This window comes from Pan troglodytes, chromosome 7, assembly GCF_028858775.2.
Source record: "Pan troglodytes isolate AG18354 chromosome 7, NHGRI_mPanTro3-v2.0_pri, whole genome shotgun sequence".
Classification (NCBI taxonomy): domain Eukaryota; kingdom Metazoa; phylum Chordata; class Mammalia; order Primates; family Hominidae; genus Pan; species Pan troglodytes.
In genome coordinates, this window is record NC_072405.2 from 64,397,504 (window position 1) to 64,421,940 (window position 24,437).

Sequence of the window (24,437 nt, forward strand, 5' to 3'; positions counted from 1 at the left end):
TTACTTAGTAACAATTTTTTCTCTGTTTCTTTATTTTAGTAATACTACATATAATACATACAATGTACAAAATATGTGTTAATTAACTGTTTACATTATAGGTGAGGCTTCAGGTCAACAGTAGGCTATTAAAAGTTAAGTTTGGGGAGTCCAAAATTATACACAGATTTTTGACTTCACAAGAGATCAGGGCTCCTAATGTCTGTCTTAAGGGCCAACTATATGTATTAATTTATTTAATCAACAATCTTGTGAATTATGTCTTACTGTCTGTGTTTCACAGATAAACTGAGACGTAAAGAGATGAAATAACTTGCCCAAGATTATACTGGCACACCTAATAACTTGAAGCCAAGATCATAGTATTTTATAAAACCAAAAATACCAAAACAGGAGAGTATTGAACAGTGGACAGGGACTTTGGCACTCACTATCTTTATGACTTTGGACATCATTTAACCTTAATTTATTTATTTATTTATTTATTTTTTTCTTTTTTCTTTTTTTTTGAGATGGGGTCTCGCTCTGTCGCCCAGGCTGGAGTGCAGTGGCGCGGATCTCGGCTCACTGCAAACTCCGCCTCCCGAGTTCATGCCATTCTCCTGCCTCAGCCTCCCACGTAGCTGGGACTACAGGCGCCTGTCACCACACCCGGCTAATTTTTTGTATTTTTAGTAGAAATGGGGTTTCACCGTGTTAGCCAGGATGGTCTTGATCTCCTGACCTCATGATCCGCCCGCCTCAGCCTCCCAAAGTGCTGGAATTACGGGCGTGAGCCACCACGCCTGGCCATTTAACCTTAATTTAAAGGAGACCTTGAATTTAGATGACCTCTGTGACACCTTTCAAAAAGCTTTAAATTTCAGAGACTAAATATTATTTAAATATTACCTCATCGTCATATAATATTTGTTGCTTGACTTTGGGATCACAAGAAAGAAAACCCCTCCCACTGTGTAACTGCCAGTAACTGTGTCAAGTAGGTAATCTGCTTTTCCCCAGGGAAAGAAATGGGTTGAAGAAGTTGAACATTCTGCCCAAACTGATATAGCTGGGTCATAAAGCAGGGTGTTTTTTTTTGCTTTTTTCTTGTTTGTTTTGTTTTTGAGACAGGGTCTCACTATATCACCCAGGCTAAAGTGTAGTGGCATGATCAGGACTAACTGCAGCCTTGACTTCCCAGGCTCAAGTGATCCTCCCATCTCAGCCTCCCAAGTAGCTGAGACTACAGGCACGTGCCACCATGCCCTGCTAATTTTTTTTTTAATTTTTGTATAGACAGGATCTTGCTATATTCCCCAGGCTGGTCTTAAACCCCTGGCTTTAAGCAATCCTCCCCTTGGCCTCTAAAAGTGCTGGAATTACAGGCATGAACCACCACACTGAGACAAGAAGCAGAGTTTTCATTTAGTTTTCATTCTGAAGATGCATATTTTTAAATATCTTCATATTATACCTATCAATGATAGTTTCATTTCAACAGATTTCTACTGAATCTTACTAATTTATATGAAGTTAATGTTAAGTAGGAAAGCGTAATATGATTTTGGAAAGCACGTAGTAGCTGTAGAAAAAACAGACTCAGTCCTTGCTCGGTCTAGTCAGAGAAACTGACTTTAATCAAATTGCACTGAAAATGATCTTATCGCCTTACCATTACATAGATTTTTAAGGTCAATGCTGATGAAATGTGGCCCGTTTTAATACTCCTATGCTCCAAGGCATGGTATTTGCTAACTTTACATGGTCTCCTGATAGCCTAGAGACAAGCTACTTTCATATTTACGAGAGTAGTGGTTATTTTCCTTTTTCCTTGAATTCACTATTTACTATCAAAGTTCTTCTCAGACTTTGCCAGATAAGCCATTCCTATGGGCTAAAATCAATATTTATTGCCTAAAAAATGATTTTTCCTTAAAAGTTGTAAAATGTATCTTCATTTTGGCCTTACATCATAACACGATGATTAAAACACCTGCTCCCTGATAAAGTAGCAAAGAAATCTGAAAATTTTCTCAGATTACTCAAACCGTCTATATGTAGGTATATATTTCTTTCTTTTTCTTTTTTCTTTTTTTTTTTTTTTTTTTTTTTTTTTTTTTTTTTTTTTTGAGATGGAGTCTCACTCTGTCGCCCAGGTTGGAGTGCAGTGGCGCATTCTCAGCTCACTACAACCTTCACCTCCTGGGTTCAAGTGATTCTTCTGCCTCAGCCTCCCATATAGCTGGGACTACAGGGGCCTGCCACCACGCCCAGCTAATTTTTTTATTTTTAGTAGAGATGGGGTTTCACCATGTTGGCCAGGGTGGTCTCAAACTCCTGACCTCAGGTGATCCACCCAACCTCGGCCTCCCAAAGTGCTGGGATTACAGGCATGAGCCACCACCCCTAGCCTGTAGTGGGGTCCCATAATTTGCCCCCCAAACCAGAAGTGGTAATTCACAGGTGTTCCATGAATGTCAGTTATCAATACTCCTCCTAGTATCCCCGTAGGATAGTTGAGCTAATGACATTATGGCAAGGAATTCAAAACAGTTAAAGTATAATTGACTTAGTGTGTTTGTGTATACATATGTAAGTATACACATATAATCAATTACACTTAACTGTTTTGAGTTCCCTATCATAATGTATGTTCATGTGTGCTTATATACACATTCATATAATCAATTATGCTTGAACTGTATGTGTATTTATACATTTACATATATACGCAACATACATACAAAAAGATGGCATTGCATATAGTTGAGGTTATTCCTTTGTGCCAGATTTATTTCCACTCAGATAGTTGCTGTCTGTGCATAACTAAAGGGTTAGGGAATCTGTAAAGTTTTGCATATTGCTGTTGTTAAAGATATCTTTCCCTTTTGTATGTGTTCCAGTAGTTTAGCAACAGTACTGCCTGTTAGAACTCTTTGTGATGACTTATATGTTCTATATCTGTGCTGTCCAATATGATAGCCAGCTAGTAGCCACGTGTGGCTATTAAGCTGTCGAGGTGTGCTAGTGTAGCTGAGGATTAACATTTGTCAGCATTTTTTTTTTTTTTTTTTTGCAGTTGTGGGGTGCAGGTGTTTCGCTCTGTCACCCAGGCTGGAGTGCAGTGGCACAGTCTCAGCTCACTGCAATCTCCTCCTCCCAGCCCAAGTGATTCACTTAAACCTTCTGAGTAGCTGGGACTGCTGGCACATGCCACCCCACCTGGCTAATTTTTTGTGTTTTTGATAGAGATGGGGTTTCGAACTCCTGAGCTCAAGGGATCCACCCGCCTCAGCCTCCCAAAGTGCTGGGATTACAGGCATGAGCCACCGTGCCCAGCCAGCATTTCTCTTATGTGATAGATTGAATGCTTCCATTCTTATTAGGCCTAAAAACAAAGTCTGCCTCCAAAAGAAATACAGATGAAAATAGGATTAACTGAATAGATTTGATGTTGAAAGTCACTTTTTCTTTTGAATTTTTAGTATCATCAGCATATCTTTCCATCTGTCTCTGAACTATAAATGTAACAGACTGAGCAACTGAAAAGAATCTTTTCTTTTACAAATGTGAATGTTTATTTAGAACAGGAAAAACACCATTGTAAATGTATGATTTTGCAATATGTTATAATTGGTGCTTATATTTATTGTTCAAGTGATTTAGCACATTATTTCTCAAAAATGTTAACAGATTTGGAAACTAGCATTTTCTGGAAAACAACTACATTTCCATGACAACTACGCTGTAAGCGTAACGGTTACACTTAGCCCTTTCAAATAAAGAATACTGCCATTAACACAGTAGTGCACATGCAAGTGTACCAAGTAGTTTACTGCAAAACATGGATAGGCTAAAATTAAATTATGTCTATGTTGCTAATTATAAAATTGGAATAAAGTAAATGAAAGTCCATTTGGTGAAAACATAACATCCGTTTCCTCTACCTAAAATGTCTCATTAAACATTATCGGCAGGTGTTTTTACATTTCTTCTTCATCACTTGGCTACATAAGTTTGTAAAAATGTGTTTTATTTTGGTTTTCCTTAGAAGTTGTTGAATTTCTGTTCATTTTGGGCGTTGCTACATTTTGAAGAAGTTTGTCTTTTCCAAAACCTAGCGTTACAGGCTGTCCATACAGTCAGTGACCTTTTCCTACTCAGGCTGTAGCACAGCACAATGGTGGCCACATATTTGGCACTCAGTAGATATTTTGTGGCAAGTATTGCCACTTGGTTAAGAAAAGCTGTAGACAAGAAAGCCAAGTCCTTCAGTCACATTTTCTTGGTACAACACAGTGAATCTTTCTAATTTAAATAAAAAATTTAAACTGAAGTCTGTATCTCGGGTATATGTGGCCAAATGTCTCCTCCTCTTTATAAAGAGTTCTTATACAGAAGATGACAGACTATTCGAAAGACAAACTATCCTGTATAAGTAATAATCAGTGTCAATTAACTCATTTTTTTCTTTTCCCATTTTTAGTGATTGCCATTGATATCGATCCTGTTAAGATTGCCCTTGCTCGTAATAATGCAGAAGTTTATGGGATAGCAGATAAGATAGAGTTCATCTGTGGAGATTTCTTGCTGCTGGCTTCTTGTTTAAAGGCTGATGTTGTGTTCCTCAGCCCGCCTTGGGGAGGGCCAGACTATGCCACTGCAGAGACCTTTGACATTAGAACAATGATGTCTCCTGATGGATATCCTTTGGAAGTCTTAAGAGTTTACTGAAACAATGATTGTGGAGAGAAAGGAGCATGAGAGTGAGAGAAAGAGGGAGTGTGGGTGGGTGGGCAGGGTGGCTCACATTTGTAATCCTAGCACATTGGGAGGCTGAGGCAGGTGGATCACCTGAGGTCAGGAGTTCGAGACCAGCCTGGCCAACATGGTGAAACCCCGTCTCTACTAAAAATACAAAAATTAGCCGGGCATGGTGGCACATGCCTGTAATCCAGCTACTCGGGAGGCCGAAGCACGAGAATCACTTGAACCCAGGAGGCAGAGGTTGCCGTGATCTGAGATCGCACCACTGCACTCCACCCTGGGCGACAGAGCGGGACTCTGTCTCAAAAGAGAGAGAGAGATTGGCCAGGCACGGTGGCTCACACCTGTAATCCCAGCACTTTGGGAGGCCGAGGCAGGCGGATCACGAGGTCAGGAGATCGAGACCATCCTGGCTAACACAGTGAAACCTCATCTCTACTAAAAATACAAAAAATTAGCCGGGCATGGTGGCACGCGCCTGTACTCCCAGCAACTCAGGAGGCTGAGGCAGGAGAATCGCTTGGACCAGGGAAGCCGAGGTTGCAGTGAGCTGAGATTGCACCACTTCACTCCAGCCTGGGCAACGGAGCGAGACTCCATTTCAAAAAATAGGGAGAGAGAGAAATTAGTGAAGAGAGGGAGTATTACCTAACAGCATTTGATAAATTCTAGTTTATTTTACATAAAAAGCAGGTATGTAAAAATTATGTGGGGATCGATCTCCAAAAGTAATGACAAATATGAGGTCATATTTCCGTTGCTTGCTATTCAATTTTACCATTATAAAACAAGGACTAGAACACATACATTGGACTTATTGTCTTGTGAATTGGGAATTTCCTGAAAAAGTATCCCTGGAGTTTGTCGGTAACCATTCTATAACTCTTCAATTCACACTGATGCTGGCTAATTTGCTGTGTATCTTCACATTTTTCCTGTTACTCTTCCAAGACATCAAAGTAAACCCTTATTTCATAGAGTAACGTTTGTTATTTGTCACTTTCGCCACCTGCCACTCCACCGTAATCATCTGTTTGACTCTTAACAGGAAAGATATTTCTAAATTGCTATTAAAATTTAGAGTGTACTCCGGGGTATGCTGGCTCACGCCTGTACTCCTGGCACTTTGGGAGGCCAAGGCGGGCAAATCACTTGAGGTCAGGAGTTCAAGACCAGCCTGGCCAACATGGCTGAACCCCATCTCTACTAAAAATACAAAAATTAGCTGGGCATGGTGGTGGGCACCTGTAATCTCAGCTACTCAGGAGGCTGAGGCAGGAGAATAGCTTGAACCTGCCACTGCACTCCAGCCTGGGTGACAGAGCAAGACTCTGTCTCAAAAAAAAAAAAAAAAAAAAAATTACAGTGTAAATTAGCTGGGCATGTGGTGGTACATGCCTGTAATCCTGTAGTCCCAGGTACTCGGGAGGCTGAGGCATGAGGATCTCTTGAACCTAGGAGGAGGTTGCAGTGAACTGAGATTACGCTACTGCACTCCAGCCTGGGCAGCAGAGCCAGACCCTGTCTCAAAAATAAATAAGCAGAGCCAGACTCTGTCTCAAAAATAATAAAATTAAAAATTAAAAAATAAAATTTAGAGTGTAGACTGCAATGGCCATGGTTACTTTATTCTGACTCTTGCCTAGTACCTACCACTAGGATAATTGAAATCGATTCAACTGTCAGTCTTTGAATTATCGAGACAATATTTTGCTGAATTACAAAATTTTGTATGTAATTCTCTTTTAGGTTCCATTAGAGGGTTTAAGCTTTTGCCTTTTAGTTACATTTTGAAATACATTTGAGTTATGATAAGTAAAACACATCTCTTTCTGATTAGAAATTAGCTGCTGTTTTCATTATTTTTCCTTAACTGCTGTCCACCTTTGAAATTTTCAGACTTTCTAAGAAGATCACTAATAATATTGTTTATTTTCTTCCAAGAAATGCTGATATTGACCAGGTAAGCCATTACTGAAAAACTTCCATGAGTGTCTGTCTTAACTGTTACAAGTATGGTAAAAGATACAGGACATTTCCTTACCAGAGAATGTGTTTATGAGAAGTCCCTGACTCACTGACTATTCTTAGAAAGCTGGAAGTATCTGGAAGTTAGATCCATGTCTATTACATCGTCTTCATTTCCATAGCTCCTGGCATACATAGACACAAATAGAGCACTCTAGGCTTTGACTAAGACATATTGAAAGGATGATTGAATGTGTTGTGCTTCAAATGCTGCATAGTTAAACTAGCCTTTTTTTATTTGTTTCAGCCTGGGCAACAAAGTGAGACTGTCTCAAAAAAAAAATAGAGAGATTTGATGATATCTTCATGTCATGTTTTTGTTGATTTTTCTACAAACACTTACTACATATCTGCTTTGTGCCAGATACTCTTGAAAATCTTTTATCTTTCATATTCTGAATTTCACTGTAATGTTGCTAACTGGGTTTTTCCTTTCTCTCTTATTTAATACTATCAGAACTAGCCCTAGTATTCTGATTTTTGTGTGTTTTTTATTCAGGAGATGCTATCTCCATTATTTCTTCAACTATGTTCTCATTGTCTTTTTTCCTTTCTCTGGGACATCTATTATAAGAGAATGTTAGTCTTTCCTATCTATATTTTCTAGTGTTTGTCCCTTCCTTTTTCCTTCTACATTACCTCTATCAGGTTTTCCAACTCAGGCATGTCTATTCTATTATGAAGTCCAATTTATCTTTCTTCATTGTGTTGCCTGTGCTTTAGAGTTTTATAGTTTTTGCTGAGTAGTGCTTTTTTTGTTGTTGTTTTTGTTTTTGTTTTTCTTTTGAGACCATATCGCTCTGTCACCCAGGCTGGAGTGCAGTGGCCCAAACACGGCTCACTGCAGCCTCAACTAACTGGGCTCAAGCAGTCCTCCCACCTCATCCTGCTGAGTAGCTGGGACCACAGGTACACAGCACCATGCCCAGCTAGTTTTTTTATTTTTTATAGAGATGAGGTCTCACCATGTTGCCCACACTGGTCTCAAAATTAAAGGCTCAAGCAATCCTCCTGCCTCAGCCTCCCAAAGTGCTGGGATTATAGATAGGTGTGAGCCACCACGTGCAGCTGAGTAGCTTTTTAAAAAAACTACTGATAACTGTAGTCCACTGGGAAAGATTCTCTGTTTTGTAGGATGAGGCCCGAAAGTTAATTTCTAAACTGCCCAAAGTGGTTGTAATGTTCTCCAGAGTTGAGATTCTCTGGGTTAAAAGAAGAAGAGTAAATGAAATTAACAAGCCTGAGCTCTTATTGTTAAGCAATGAAATTAGATCTTGCTGCCTTTCATCTGTTTATGATCCATTGTGTCTAAACATTAGGCCTCCCAAAATATTAATAGTATGTGTTATACCAGTTATAAGAAAAAGGGGCTGGATGTGATGGCTCAGACCTGTAATCCCAGCACTTTGGGAGCCCAAGGCGGGCAGATCGCTTGAGGCCAGGAGTTGACCAGCCTGGCCAACATGGCAAAACCCCGTCTCTACTTAAAAAAAAAAAAAAATATATATATATATATATATGTATATATATATATATGTACACACACATACACACAAATTAGCCGGGCATGGTGGCGGTGCGCCTGTAATCCCAGCTACTCGGGAGGCAGAGGTTGCAGTGAGCCGAGATTGCGCCACTGCACTCCAGCCTGGGTGACAGAGTGAGACTGTCTAAAAAAAAAAAAGAAAGAAAGAAAAACAAACCATCTCTTTGCTTCATGAGTTTTCTGAATTAAAGTTCATATTAAACACCAGGTATTTTATATCTGCTTCTCATATGATTCAGAGCTGCTTTCTAGACTGCCAGATAAGGTTGAGCCTAACAATTCCATAATTTCTGTTTTTCTCATATATGAATATTTTCTCATATATGAATATTATCTCATCAGAGATGATGTGATCCTTATATTAAATGTAGACAGCCTCATTTGAGTACTTGAATAACAAGAGGAAATTCACTGTTTTGTTTTTTTTTTTTTTTTTTTTTTTTTTTTTTTTTTTTTAATTGATCATTCTTGGGTGTTTCTCGCAGAGGGGGATTTGGCAGGGTCACAGGACAATAGTGGAGGGAAGGTCAGCAGATAAACAAGTGAACAAAGTTCTCTGGTTTTCCTAGGCAGAGGACCCTGCGGCCTTCCGCAGTGTTTGTGTCCCTGGGTACTTGAGATTAAGGAGTGGTGATGACTCTTAACGAACATGCTGCCTTCAAGCATCTGTCTAACAAAGCACATCTTGCACCGCCCTTAATCCATTCAACCCTGAGTGGATACAGCACATGTTTCAGAGAGCACAGGGTTGGGGGTAAGGTCACAGATCAACAGGATCCCAAGGCAGAAGAATTTTTCTTAGTACAGAACAAAATGAAAAGTCTCCCATGTCTACCTCTTTCTACACAGACACAGCAACCATCCGATTTCTCAATCTTTTCCCCACCTTTCCCCCCTTTCTATTCCACAAAACCGCCATTGTCTTCATGGCCCGTTCTCAATGAGCTGTTGAGTACACCTCCCAGATGGGGTGGTGGCCGGGCAGAGGAGCTCCTCACTTCCCAGTAGGGGCGGCCGGGCGGGGGGCTGACCCCCCCCACCTCCCTCCCGGACGGGGCGGCTGGCCGGGCGGGGGGCTGACCCCCCACCTCCCTCCCGGACGGGGCGGCTGGCCAGGCAGAGGGGCTCCTCACTTCCCAGTAGGGGCGGCCTGGCAGAGGTGCCCCTCACTTCCCCGACGGGGCGGCTGGCCCGGCGGGGGCTGACCCCCCCACCTCCCTCCCGGAGGGGGTGGCTGGCCGGGCAGAGGGGCTCCTCACTTCCCGGTAGGGGCGGCCGGGCAGAGGCGCCCCTCACCTCCCGGACAGGGCGGCTGGCCGGGCGGGGGGCTGACCCCCCCCCCACCTCCCTCCCGGACGGGGCGGCTGGCCGGGCAGAGGGGCTCCTCACTTCCCAGAAGGGGCGGCCGGGCAGAGGTGCCCCTCACCTCCCGGATGGGGCGGCTGGCCAGGCGGGGGGCTAACCCCCCCACCTCCCTCCCGGACGGGGCGGCTGGCCGGGCCGGGGGCTGACCCCCCCACCTCCCTCCCAGACAGAGCGGCTGGCCGGGCAGAGGGGCTCCTCACTTCCCAGTAGGGGCGGCCGGGCAGAGGCACCCCTCGCCTCCCGGACGGGGCGGCTGGCCAGGTGGGGGGCTGACCCCCCCACCTCCCTCCCGGACGAGGCGGCTGGCCGGGCAGAGGGGCTCCTCACTTCCCGGTAGGGGCGGCCGGGCAGAGGCGCCCCTCACCTCCCGGATGGGGCGGCTGGCCGGGCGGGGGGCTGACCCCCCCACCTCCCTCCCAGACGAGGAGGGAGGACGCTCCTCACTTCTCAGACGGGGTGGCTGCCGGGCGGAGGGGCTCCTCACTTCTCAGACGGGGCGGTTGCCAGGCAGAGGGTCTCCTCACTTCTCAGACAGGGCGGCCGGGCAGAGACACTCCTCACATCCCGGACGGGGCGGCAGGGCAGAGGTGCTCCCCACATCTCAGACGATGGGCGGCCGGGCAGAGACGCTCCTCTCTTCCCAGATGTGATGGCGGCCGGGAAGAGGCGCTCCTCACTTCCTAGATGGGATGGCGGCCGGGCAGAGACGCTCCTCACTTTCCAGACTGGGCAGCCAGGCAGAGGGGCTCCTCACATCCCAGACGATGGGCAGTCAGGCGGAGACGCTCCTCACTTCCCAGACGGGGTGGCTTCCAGGCAGAGGCTGCAATCTCGGCACTTAGGGAGGCCAAGGCAGGCGGCTGGGAGGTGGTTGTAGCGAGCCGAGATCACGCCACTGCACTCCAGCCTGGGCGCCATTGAGCACTGAGTTAACGAGACTCCGTCTGCAATCCCGGCACCTCGGGAGGCTGAGGCTGGCGGATCACTCGCGGTTAGGAGCTGGAGACCAGCCCAGCCGACACAACGAAACCCCGTCTCCACCAAAAAAATACGAAAACCAGTCAGGCGTGGCGGCGCACGCCTGCAATCGCAGGCACTCGGCAGGCTGAGGCAGGAGAATCGGGCAGGGAGGTTGCTGTGAGCTGAGATGGCAGCAGTACAGTCCAGCTTCGGCTCGGCATCAGAGGGAGACCGTGGAAAGAGGGGAGAGGGGGGAGGGGAGAGGGGAGAGGGGAGAGGGAGCTCTATCTACCACACAGTCCTTCTCTGAATATCAAAATTTTAAAACTATTAAACCAGGCCAGGCACGTGGCTCACGCCTGTAATCCCAGCACTTTGGGAGGCTGGAAATTCACTGTTTATCATGCAATTTATGCTGATTAACTTTTTCTAGTTACATTAACACTTTCACAAAGAGAAAGTTAGCTTTTTAATTTGTGTTTTTGGTTTATTTCAAAAACTTTCCAGAATTGGAGTTGGTGATTCATGTTTTTTGCCTCTAGAGGGAGTAATGACACTAGGGAATAATGAAACCAAGAAAGACTGATGAGATTTCAAGTGTATTAATTTTTTTTGCTATCAAATTTTGATCAGATTACAGTGGGAAATCAACTTTTTTTTTAATGAAGAAAATGTATCCGTATGTAGGACCTTTTTAATGACAGGAGGCAGTACTAAAAATTGAGAGAAATCACAGTTGCAAAGAAAATTAACTTTTTTTTTGTTAAGGAACTTTTTTAGAATGTTACAACAACCTGAATTTGCGAATGGTTTGGGTTCCCAAGTGTGTCACTGTCTGCTGTTTGAAACTCAGGCTGCATTTTTCTCATATGAAGGACAGTTAATTTCCCATCCAGGGAGATTGTACTCTTAGGTAATATTTATATCATCCTAAACAGCATGGATTCAATACAAATACAACTTATCTCAAATATTTCCATGTAAGAGGTGATGCTAATTGTTTCCTGTATCTAGTGAAATGTTTTCCTGGGTCCCTTATTACCTCAATCTTCTATTCCTTTTTTCTATTTGGAGATGATTCCAAGACATGCATTTGTTGCTAAGAACTGAGTAATTTAGAAAAATATCTTTTTATGAGAGGCTCTTTGGAGGTAAGGTATATACCTTACTCTTGAAATTGCTGTTGAAACCCAAGGACTAATTTTTATTTATTTATTTATTTTATTTATGGAGATAGGGTTTCTCTCTGTCACGCAGACTGGAGTGCAGTAGCAGTAGCATGATCATAGCTCACTGCAACCTCAAATTCCTGGGCTCAAGTGATCCTCCTGCCTCAGCCTTCTAAAGTGCTGGGATCTCAAATCCAATTCAAAAAGCCCAGAGTAAGCATATTTTATCTGCTTGATGCCTGTATCTTGCCATGCTTTCCTTTCTTTCTTTACTTGGACAGCCGGAAAATTCCAGCTAATTCTAGCTTTGGATCTACCATGCTTCACAAACATGAAAGGTTTCTCTCTTAAGTGGTAAACCTATTGAACATATTAATAGATGGAAATCTCTGAACAGACAAGGACTTAGTCCTTCCCAAAGGAAGATGCAGGCAGCAATTATGAAACACCACCTTTGTGTGAAATCCTTGTGGGTGGAATCTCTGACATAAGGAGTCTTGTCTCTTAGCCCAAGGCAGGAATGAAGAGAGGAAGTCTGCTGGTCTGTTTGATATGGCAGCTTCTCATCCTTGTTTAATTTTATAATTAGACATAAAACATCTAGTCTCAGAAAAGCAATAGCGTTTGTACTTTTCAGGTAAGATAATTTAAGTTACTTATCTTTATGTTATGGTATGTATCTTACCAATACAGAGAGCAGGGCAACATTAAGCAACATCCCTAAGAATTAAGTTTAAAAAATGAACTGTATCATGTTAATTCCTGGCCTTTGTCTGGCAGACATACTCCACCCTTCCATGGCTTCCCCAGGCACATGTCATGTAACATTTGGGCAAGGCAAATCCTACCTTTTTTATTTCCTCATAAAGCAGAGAAGTTTACAAATTAACTAATACTTAAATAAACGCTAAGTATAAAATTGATGTTAGATTTAATAATGGAATTCATCTCTATTTTATTTTATTTCTTTTTTTGAGACAGAGTCTTGCTCTGTTGCCCAGGCCAGAGTGCAGTGGTGCGATCTCGGCTTACTGCAACCTCTGCCTGCCTCCCGGGTTCAAGTGATTCTCCTGCCTCAGCCTCCCAAGTAGTTGGGACTGCAGGCGCACACCACCACGCCCAGCTAATTTTTGTATTTTTAGTAGAGACAGGGTTTCACCACGTTGGCCAGGATGGTCTCGATCTCTTGACCTCGTGATCTGCCCGCCTTGGCCTCCCAAAGTGCTGGGATTACAGGCATGAGCCACCGCGCCTGGCCCTCATCTCTCCTTAGTTGGCAGAGTACTTGAGGCTCCAAATGTCTTTTTATATTTTGTTCTCTAATGTCTAGGAAGGGAAGTGTTCCTCATTGTAACAGTCACTTCTAATACTTTATTTTGGTAGGTAGGTAAGTAGATAGATAGATAGGTCGATAGGAATGAGGTACTTATTTATAGGTAATATTTCTAAAACTTACCATATATAAGAATAGAGTTGTAAGTATTTGAATAATGTAAGTACTTGAATTTGAATTTGAATAAATATGAAAAACTATTAGGTAATATTGTTATGTGGAAAATGTTTTAAATATAACTAAATTCAGTTTATTAGCATTTGTAGTGGTTTTGGCTAAATACAATAAAAATTTATCACAGATTTCTTTGCAAATATTCTAAGTAGTTATAGTATCTGTGTATTTAATAAATAGAAGATTGGGTCCTAACTGGTTTCTAAATACTAGATTTTTTTAATTTGTGTCAAATTTTTCTGAATTAAGTTAATATAGTGGAAATCTAATCTAATGGTAGCTCTCTCGTAGAGGTAGAGAGAACATTAGTCCAGGTTTAGGAACCAGAAGCATGAGAGAATAAAAAGAAGGCTAAGAACTGGATTGGGCTTCTGGTACATGTTGGAATAGTAGACACCAAACTAGTTACTTGAAAATAGCCTTTACAACTCAGAGCACTCACAAGTGCATACATCCTACTACACTAACAATACCCTGCATTCATATACTATACATCTACAGCATAGGAGCTGGCACACACACTTAGGGTGTACAGTGTCCTCTTAGCCATTTCATTGACTCCTCATGACATTCTGGAGCAGTGTGTCTCTGGAGCACCTGATTTCATTGAAGGCTATGGAGGTATGGTGATTTGCCTGGTCATTCTGCCACACAGCGACAGTCTTATTACACCTTGCTGTCTCCCACTGACACAATGTTCATTACCAAGAAGAAACAGATTTATCTGTTATCACAATATTAGCTCACCATGAGATTGGAGCAATAAGTAGAATTTGACTCTTTCAGTAACTGGTTACCAATTTTTTTTTTGAGACAGGGCCAGGCTGGAGGGCAGTGGTGTGATCACTGCTCTCTGCAGCCTCCTAGACTGAAACAATTCTCCCACCTCGGTCTCCCGAGTACCTGGGACTACAGGTGTGCACCACCACACCCAGCTAATATTTATATTTTTTTGTAGAGATGGGGTTTCACCATGTTGGCCAGCTATTCTTCACCTCAGCATCCCAAAGTGCTGGGATTACAGGTGTCAGCCACCACGCCCAGCCTGATTCCCAGTTTTCTAGACCAACTCTGTTCTTGGTGAAATCAGTGCTTAATCATACACTGCAATTCAGCATAAATATGTGATCAGTTCCTAATATTTACTAGCCAGCTTTTCCCTTGGGAAGTTTGCTGCTGCACAATTAGAGTAGAATCGTTTGTTCTTAAACCATATATATTGTCATGCTCTAGAGGGGTTGTGGAACTGATTGGCCTCATAGTTGACTTGGGAAGACACAAATGCAGCTTTGCTGAAATGCTTCTAAATATAGCTTGTATCTCCTTCACTACTGTGGGTAACTTTTCTCCGTAAATGATGGAGATAGAAATTAGAGGGATATCCAGCTCTTCTGGGCCACACATAGTGCTACCTGCCAGTCCTGTGCTGATAGCCTGTGCTTTCTGTAATTTGTTGAATTGAACAGTCTTCATGTTTCCAGTATCTGGTTCTGAGAATGAGTGAAGGACAGAGCTTAGTGAACTGGTTGTTTTTGGGTTTTGGTGGGGTTTTTTCTTCTTTGGAGACAGAGCCTCGCTCTATCCACAAGGCTGCAGCACAGTGACATGATCACAGCTCACTGCAGCCTCAACCTCCCAAGCTAAAACAATCCTACCTCAGCCTTCAGAGTAGCTGGAACCATATGCATGGGCCACCATGCCTGGCTAATTTTTTTATTTTTTGTAGAGACAGGGTTTCACCATGTTGCCCAGGTTGGACTTCTAGGCTAAAGCAATCTTTCTACTTCAGCCTCCCAAAGTTCTGGGATTACGGGCATGAGCCACCGTGCCCGGCCTGGTAGCCTCCTCTTAGGACACCAGTGTAGGTTAGCTTGTGATGCCTGGGAGATTTTTTTTTTTTTTTTTTTTTTTTTTTTTTTTTTTTTTGAGATGGAGTTTCGCTCTTGTTGCCCAGGCTGGAGTGCAATGGCCTGATCTCAGCTCACCACAACCTCCACTTCCCGGGTTCAAGCAATTCTCCTACCTCAGCCTCCCAAGTAGCTGGAATTACAGGCATATGCCACTATGCCCGGCTAATTTTTTTTTTTTTTTTAGTAGAAACGGGGTTTCTCCATGTTGGTCAGGCTGGTCTCGAACTCCCGACCTCAGGTGATCCGCCTGCCTCAGCCTCCCAAAGTTCTGGGATTACAGGTGTGAGCCACTGTGCCTGGCTGCCTGGGAGAATTTTTTTGACCTGCCACCAGGTGCTCCTGTTGATGATGGTGGCTTTAAGATTTATTTACTGAAGCATAGAAATCTCATTTCTGTTTACCATGTGCAGAGAAATGGAACTAATTTAATGAATATTTTTAAGTTTGAATGATGCCTGATTTTCTGCTGACTAAAAAATATTTTCTTCTTTCACCTCCCAGAGAACTTTTAATTACCAGAAATGTTTTGCCAACTTTGTTTTATTTTCATGTGGTTATTAGTTGGATCTAGCAAAAGAAAAGAGGGACAAAAATAACTAGTGGCAAAGCACTTTCTTGGCCTGTGTGACATTAGGTTTGTAGTCACAGCCAGTATTTCAGATGCTTGCTGCTGCTAGCATTGTATTTGACACAGATCTGAAGGCCACATAAAATGCTCTTTATTTTTACCTGGTACAATTATCTTCTAACCACATTTCTGCGTATCATAGATATAATCTCTTCCATGTAGTAATAGGGCATTTTTCAGCGCTCTGATGTTTCTGTGTCTTTCTTCTAATAAAGTGTATCTGTCATTAGTAATTATTATCTATTCTTCCAGTAGGATGCAGTTGGGAGGTTATTTTCTCTCATTCGGTTATCGTGCACTTTTACTTTAAATCCAGTTTCTCTTGAAAAAATGCAGTTTTGCTCCAGGCGCAGTGGCTTACGCCTGTAATCCCAACACTTTGAGAGGCCGAGGCGGGCGGATCACCTGAGGTCGGGAGTTTTGAGACCAGCCTGGCCAACATGGTGAAACCCTGTCTCTACTAAAAATACAAAAATTAGCCAGGTGCGCCAGTAATCCCAGCTACTCGGGAGGCTGAGGCAGGAGAATCGCTTGAACCCAGGAGGCAGAGGTTGCAGTAAGCCGAGATCATGCCACTGCACTCCAGCCTGGGCGGTAGAGCCAGACTCGTCTCAAAAAACAAAAGAAAACAAAAAAAAGTGCAGTTTTGAATGTTTACCTTTTTATTTGATGCTTAAATCTTCTGTGCTTTAACACCTTCATTGTGATCTTTTCTGTTTCTCCTTTGCCAGTCCCCAAAGAACAGCTTTACTGCCTGATGTCAAATCTAGTCAAGAGTTCAGTCCTTAATTCTAGTTCTGGTCCAAATTAATTGGGATTTATTTTGGTAAAATTAATATATTTAGGTAATATGCCAAAAATGTGGAAAGTAATCCAGAGCTGCTAATCTTTATCTGTTTGTACCTGCCGTTCTCCCTCTCTCTGTCCTTCCTACCCTCTCTTCCTCTCACAATTTACTAAATTCTAAGAAAGCGGAGGGAACCAAATAATATTTTGTCAGCTAAACCTTCTAGTGAAAAATAAGGACAGCTAGAAATTAATGGCATTCATTAAATTTGCCTGAAGCAAAGTTATTTGCTTGAACTACTAAATTTAGAAGTCTTTCCAACTCCAAAATTCTAACTTTTAACATATATGTAGTTGTGAAAATGTGAAAACGTACAAAAAGGCTAAAGTTAGAAATTATTCGCAATCAGAACACTTGAAAGTAACATGTTAAGTTTTTTTAAAAAAATTGTTTCTAAACACTAAGTATATAAGAGTTTTCTCACTATATTTTGTCACATAGATACACCACCTTCTCCATTATCAGGAACAATATTTGTTTTATTTGTCCATCACCTGACTCTCCCAGCCAGAATGTAGAATTCATGGAGGTGGGGATTTTTTGTTTGTTTTTTGCTATACTGCACTGCCTAGAACAGATACCTATAAGCTCTCAATAATAGTTATTGAGTAAAGTAATTTATGAACTCTTTTGCACAGACTTCAGAACTCATGATTTTTGAGAAAACTCCCATCTTACCTCCGTTTTTTATTTTAATCCCAAGCACCCACATCTAGACAACCCTCTGAAAGGTATTTTAAAAAACAAAACTACCCTACCTTCTCAGAAATTGGTTTTTATGGAATTCTATTTATGGCTTATATAAGAAATAATAACCATCGGCCAGGCACGGTGGTTCACGCCTGTAATCCCAGCACTTTGGGAGGCCGAGATGGGTGGATCACGAGGTCAGGAGATCGAGACCACCCTGGCTAACACGGTGAAACTCCGTCTCTACTAAAAATACAAAAAATTAGCCGGGTGTGGTGGCGGGCACCTGTAGTCCCAGATACTCGGGAGGCTGAGGCAGGAGAATGGCATGAACCCAGGAGGCGGAGCTTGCAGTACTAGCCGAGATCGCGCCACTGCACTCCAGCCTAGGCAGCAGAGCGAGACTCCATCTCAAAAAATAATAATAATAATAACTATATTTATAGTACCTTTATTTTTTTTCAAGTAAACTTCAGAAATGGTTTTTCTTTTCTTTAAAATGCTCTTTTAGGGAGATAGACAGTATTCATATTTTTCGGATTTAGAAAGCCAAAAAAAGCCTATTTTAATGGCTTTCTTAACAACAACAAAATTGGCTTTTTTTTTTTTCTTTCTTTCTTTTTTGAGGCAGAGTCTCACTCTGTCGCCCAGGCTGGAGTGCAGTGGTGCGATCTCAGCTCACTGCAAGCTCCGCCTCCTGAATTCACGCCATTCTCCTGCCTCAGCCTCCCGAGTAGCTGGGACTACAGGCGCCCGCCACCACCCCCAGCAAATTTTTTTGTATTTTTAGTAGAGACGGGGTTTTACCTTGTTTGCCAGGATGGTCTCGATCTCCTGACCTCGTGATCCACCCTCCTTGACCTCCCAAAGTGCTGGGATTACAGGCATGAGCCACAGCGCCCGGCCTAAAAATGGCTTTTTAAATTAATGCAGCAAATTATTGGTAGAACTGGGGATTTTTAAGTTATTTGTTAAAGGGCACAGCAGAAATGCTACATTTGAGTTATATCTCAACTCAAAGAAAAATTATTGTGAAAAAATGATAAACTGTTCAAAATGCCTTTTATTGGCTAAAGACAAAATACCTTTTTTTTTTTTTTTTTTTTTTTTTTTTTGCCCTTTCTTGTAAAAAAACCAGACTGGCATAAAGATACCAAAATAGAATTTAAAACATTTATTCCTAATAATTGCTACTCTGAGACTACTTTGCTATTTTTAAATTTCTAGTTTTACTTTAAGTATTCCTTACAAAAAAAAAATAGTACGGGTGGTGCTCTTAATCATTATAAGGGATACTGTATTTGACTTATTTTCACATAATAATGTACCATAGAATGACTGGTTGCTTCTTCCCTATTTCTGTGTCTGACTTTTTACATACTCAATGGAAATGCACAATAAATCTTCCCTTCTACCAGAAGCTGGGGTGGTATGCATAATACCACTGAGATTACATTCTCTCAACCCTTAAAACCAAACCATACTGACTGAGTGCCTCTCTTTACAAAATACACAACTATAATTTTGCTGATTACAGTTACAGAAAATGCTTGTTTCTCGTTGTTTATGCCTGTCCCTAATACTTTGGGTGTCCTTTTTTCTATTGCTGTGTCTTCTATTCTCTGATTGCCAGGGCTCTCCACTGCATTCTCCCTTCTCTTGATCTTTCCTCTTACTGCCCTGAAAAACTGATCTCTGGTGAAGTAATCATGAGTTAGAAAGTAACGTATTTGCTATTTAAAAGATTTCTGAGAGGTTGGGTGAAAAAAGTACTGAACCAAAACAAAACCTTATCTGTATAAGAACTTAGGGTAAAACATTTCTAGTTTACAATGTACCAAGGTGAGTGCAAGCATTACTGTCTTGGAACAAAAGAATCTTTAGCAGCTAACTGCCCCCATCCCCCTGTCAAATGCTGGTCATTTGGCTAGCATCCTTTTGATGCTAACTGTGGAAGTGGGGAGGGAGCAATGCTTTCAGCTTCCTAATAAAGGAGTTAGTCACTATATTCTAGTAGACCTCATAAAGAGCAATGTATTTTTACCACAATTGTTGTAGAAAGCATTTAAAATACACAAAAGGGCAACAGGTAGAAGAAGTGATCCAAGGTGGGAGAAAAGAAAGGAGACCAGTGAGAGAAGGAAAAGTCACTAGAGGCTAGACTCCTCATGAGAGTAGGGATCCTGGCCTGGATCAGAGCTAGGATTATGTAGCAGGAACTCAGTAAATACTGTTGAATGAATGAGAGAGAGGGTGAGATGCAGATGGTAAGATGAACAGGACAAAGTCTTTCAGGAAAGGGAAATAATCTTTAAATATTTTTGTTAAGAAATAAACCTGGGGAGGAGGAGGAAGGAAGGTGAGAAAAATAGTAATAATATTTTAAAAATAAACCTAGGCTGGGTGCAAAGGCTTGTAATCCCAGCACTTTGGGAGGCCGGGCCGAGCGGATCACCAGGTCAGGTGTTCGAGACCAGCCTGGCCAACTTGGTGAAACACCATTTCTACTAAAAAAATACAAAAATTAGCTGGGCATGGTGGCATGTGCCTGTACTTCCAGATGCTCAGGAGGCTGAGGCAGGAGAATTGCTTGAACCCGGGAGGCGGAGGTTGCAGTGAGCCGAGATCGTGCCACTGAACTGCAGCCTGGGTGACAGAGTAGGACTCCATCTCAAAAAACAAAATAAATAAATAAATAACATGACTTTGGGAGGCAGAGGTGAGAGGAATGCTTAAGACCAGGAATTCAAGACAAGCTTGGGCAACAAAGTGAGACCCTGCCTCTAATGTTTAAAAATAAAAATAAAAATTTTTAATAAACCGATGTTTGGGAAGGATTTGTTCATTTTTTTCTTCCTCTGAGTTCTTTAGCTATGTCATTGGAGAGTTCAAGTCCTATACAACAGCATAGCACCATGAACTTTCCCATAATATCAAAAGGATCTGAAACAAGTATTCCCACCTCCAAATATTGCATCGATGCCTGGGAAGTAGCAGTGAACATTTGAGATGCCTCATTATTCAAAGGACTTAAAAGCCAGAGTCTTCCTATTATTTGATAAAGCAGTACGAGTGAAAGACTTTTGAAATTATGCTTAGGTGTGTGTGTGACTTTCTTCTGTTCATCTTTTTAGGTGGCATCCTTAGCTGGGCCTGGAGGGCAAGTGGAAATAGAACAGAACTTCCTTAACAACAAATTGAAGACAATCACTGCATATTTTGGGGACCTAATTCGAAGACCAGCCTCTGAAACCTAACTGCAGCAGTGTGAGGACAAAAGATCATGGAGTGGTCAAAATATTCAGATGAGACGTTTGGCATGTCTTCCTTTATTCACTGATATTTTCTACCCATGGTCTTATATCACCGTATGAAATGGAAACTTACAGGACTCAAATATCAGTGAAATATTTTGAGATCTTTGAATAATTCCTTTAGAGGAATTATACAAAATTAATATATATGAGTCCTTTGTAATTTATTTTTTTTTGAGACAGGATCTCACTCTTACCGCCCAGGCTGGAGTGCAGTGCCATGATCACAGCTCACTGCAGGTTCAACCTTCTGAGCTCAAGCAATCCTGTCTCAGTCTCCTCAGTAGCTGGGGCTTTAGGTGGGCACTGCCACACCGGACTAATTTTTGTATTTTTTGTAGAGACGAGGTCCCACCATGTTGCCCAGGCTGGTGTCAAACTCCTGGGCTCAGTGAGTCCCCCCATCTCACCCTCCCCAAGTGCTGGAATTACAGGCGTGAGCTACTGTGCCCAGCCTTACGGACGTCCTTTTGAAGTATCTTTTTCACTCATAGAATATGAATACATTTATTTAGACTTTTTCTAGAACTTTCCTGTTTTCATGTCTTTGCTTCATCTGGAATTGGCTTAACACCCTTTTATAAAGTTTGTGTTTGTAAAATTTCCATTGTGACATCAATACGCAATATATTTTGTAATATAGGAGTTTATATTTTTTTATTAAAATGGCAATGAAAGCAAGAGGGATATGTGTTGCTTAATTATTCATCTAAAAAGTTTGTTCAGTCATTTTTACAAGTAGGCAAAAAAATAGTGACATACAACTCTTGTCCATTGAAGGTTAGACCTGGGACTTCTATATTTTAATAATATGAGCGTGTTAAACATTAAACAGAACATGATATTGGCTGGGATAAGATTAGAGAATTGAAACAAATTTGGGGAATTTCCAATAAATACTAGAAAATTAGACTAGAAAAACAGCTGTTATATAAATAACTTTGTTGGAATATGCTAATTTTAGTGTCTTGAAAGTTTACAATTTATCTGATTGCTCTGCAGTACAGTAGCAACTGAGCTGATCAATAAAGGTGAAATTACTTTTTCATTAATTCGCAGTTTCAAAATCTGTCCAAATATTGTTGGTTTTTAAACTTCATGTAGCATTCTTTTTTTTTTTTTTTAGACAGAGTCTCGCTCTGTCGCCCAGGCTGGAGTGCAATGGCGCGATCTCGGCTCACTGCAACCTCCACCTCCCAGGTTCACGCCATTCTCCTACCTCAGCCTCCCGAGTAGCTGGGACTACAGGCACCTGCCACCACACCAGGCTAATTTTTTATATTTTTAGTAGATATGGGGTTTCACCGTGTTAGCCAGGATGGTCTCGATCTCCTGACCTTGTGATCCAACCACCTCAGCCTCCCGTAGTTCTGGGATTACAGGCGTGAGCCACCGCGCCTAGCTTTATGTAGCATTCTTAAAGTCACTAGGGAGATGGCAGGTGAAGTAAAGGCAGATTTCCAAAATCACTAATTTTTTTTAGTTTTTTGTCAGTTAACCTTTCATGCATATACTTCTTTCCACAACACATTTTCTTACTTGTATATTAATAAAGCTAACTCATCTTCCTGAATATACATGATTTTATATGAGAAGAGCAGGAAGCTTAGGCTTGGTTAGCTAAAACTAAGATATTGCTGCCCACTAATCACACAGGGATAAAACTAATAGACTGTTAAGATTGTCAGTACTCAATAGGATTTAAGAAGCGTTCTAGTCTATTGTGTGAATCAGGTTCCAAAAAATCTTAAATACATAAAATGGATAAAAAGGCTGGGCGCCGTGGCTCACGCCTGTAATCCTAGCACTTTGAGAAACCCAGGTGGGCGGATTACCTGAGGTCAGGAGTTCCAGACCAGCCTGGCCAGCATAGTGAAACCCCGCCTCTACTAAAAATACAAAAATTAGCCAGGCATGGTTGCACATACCTGTAATCCCAGCTACTCAGGAGGCTGAGGTAGGAGAATCGCTTGAACCCAGGAGGCAGAGGTTGCAGGGGAGCCGAGATTGTGCCACTACACTCCTGCCTGGACAACAGAGTGAGACTCTGTCTCAAAAAAAATAAAATTGTTAAAGTACTCCCACATTTTCATTCCCCTGTGAGACCCCTATCTCAAAAAATAAGTACATAACCATAATTGGTTAATGATTACAGCAATTCTCATATATTTGTACCATGTCTATTAAAAATGATAGTACAGATTGATATGTATGTATTTGGAGATGGGGGCTCATGCCTGTAATCCCAACACTTTGGGAGCCCGAGGTGGGCAGATCAACTGAGGTCAGGAGTTCAAGACCACCAGCCTGACCAGTGAAACCCCGTCTCTACTAAAAATACAAAAATTACAGTGGTGGCGCAAGCCTGTAATCCCAGCTACTCAGGAGGCTGAGGCAGGAGAAATTCTTGAACCTGGGAGGCGGAGGTTGCAGTGAGCCAAGACTGCGCCACGGCACTCCAGCCTGGGTGACAGAGCAAGATTCTGTCCCAAATAAAAATGCTTTTGATTTTTGTGTCTTTCAGTCATCTTACTGACCTCGTTTAATAATTCTAGTAATTTTTGTTTCCCCCTCCCTCCACCCCATAGTTTTGTTTGTTTGTTTTTGAGACTGAGCCTCACTCTATCGCCCAGGCTGGGGTGCAGTGGCGCGATCTCGGCTCACTGCAAGCTCCACCTCCCAGGTTCACGCCATTCTCCTGCCTCAGCCTCCCGAGTAGCTGGGACTACAGGCGCCCGCCACTGCGCCTGGCTAATGTTTTGTATTTTTAGTAGAGACAGGGTTTCACCGTGGTCTCGATCTCCCGACCTCGTGATCCGCCCGCCTCGGCCTCCAAAAGTGCTGGGATTACAGGCGTGAGCCACAGCAGCCGGCCCCCCCCCCGCCCCCGCCCCCGCCCCATAGTTTTTTGTTGTTTTTTTTTTTTTTTTGAGACGGAGTCTAGCTCTGTTGCCCAGGCTGGAGTGCAGTGGTGCCATCTCGGCTCACTGCAAGCTCCGCCTCCCGGGTTCACGCCATTCTCCTGCCTCAGCCCCCCGAGTAGCTGGGACTACAGGAGCCCGCCACCACACCCAGCTAATTTTTTTGTATTTTTGGTAGAGACGGGGTTTCACTGTGTTAGCCCGGCTGGTCTCGATCTCCTGACCTCGTGATCCGCCCGCCTCGGCCTCCCAAAGTGCTGGGATTACAGGCGTGAGCCATCGCGCCCAGCCACTCCCATAGTTTTTAATTGATAACACACTTTGATTTTCTAAATAAGCAGTCATGACATCTACACATGAGTTTTTCTCTTTGCTAAAATGTAAGCCTCTTAATTTTTATCCTTTTCCTGTTGCATTGGTTAGGATTGCCAGGAATATTGTAATAACAGCACTTGTTCCTTTTTATTTTGCAGTGAGAGGTTAGAAGCATTTCTATTAAATGTTATGTAGTTCACATCAAAATTAAGATATTGCCTCTCCTATTTTTTTTTTATGTTAGGCTTCCTCAGTCGGGTTCTACTTTTTTATTTAATGTAGGAAAGTCTAAACTACTTTAAAATTTTCAAATTATTTAAACCTATTTGTGTTCCTTTAATTAAATCCGACTGTACATAATGTATTAAATAGTTCACTACTGGATTTCATTTGATACATTTGCTTTGTTTTGTTTACGTTTGCTTTTGAGCACCTTGCCTGGTTTTGGCATCCAAGTTAAACTAGTCTGGCAGAATGCTTTAGTCAGT

General features: G+C 42.2%; 1 protein-coding gene across 3 annotated transcripts in view; it reads left to right on the plus strand.

The window, feature by feature from the left end:
• The window catches only part of TGS1 (trimethylguanosine synthase 1), a 54,218-nt gene extending 32,824 nt beyond the window's left edge, over positions 1 to 21,394 (plus strand). For all 3 annotated transcript variants that reach the window (XM_016959490.4, XM_016959492.4, XM_016959493.4), the window contains 3 exons: positions 4,469 to 4,685; positions 6,634 to 6,712; positions 20,534 to 21,394. In XM_016959490.4, coding sequence (XP_016814979.3) covers positions 4,469 to 4,685; positions 6,634 to 6,712; positions 20,534 to 20,656 — 419 coding nt within the window. In that variant the 3' untranslated portion in view covers positions 20,657 to 21,394. The remainder of the gene's footprint in view (positions 1 to 4,468; positions 4,686 to 6,633; positions 6,713 to 20,533) is intronic.
• Positions 21,395 to 24,437: the final 3,043 nt, after the last annotated feature.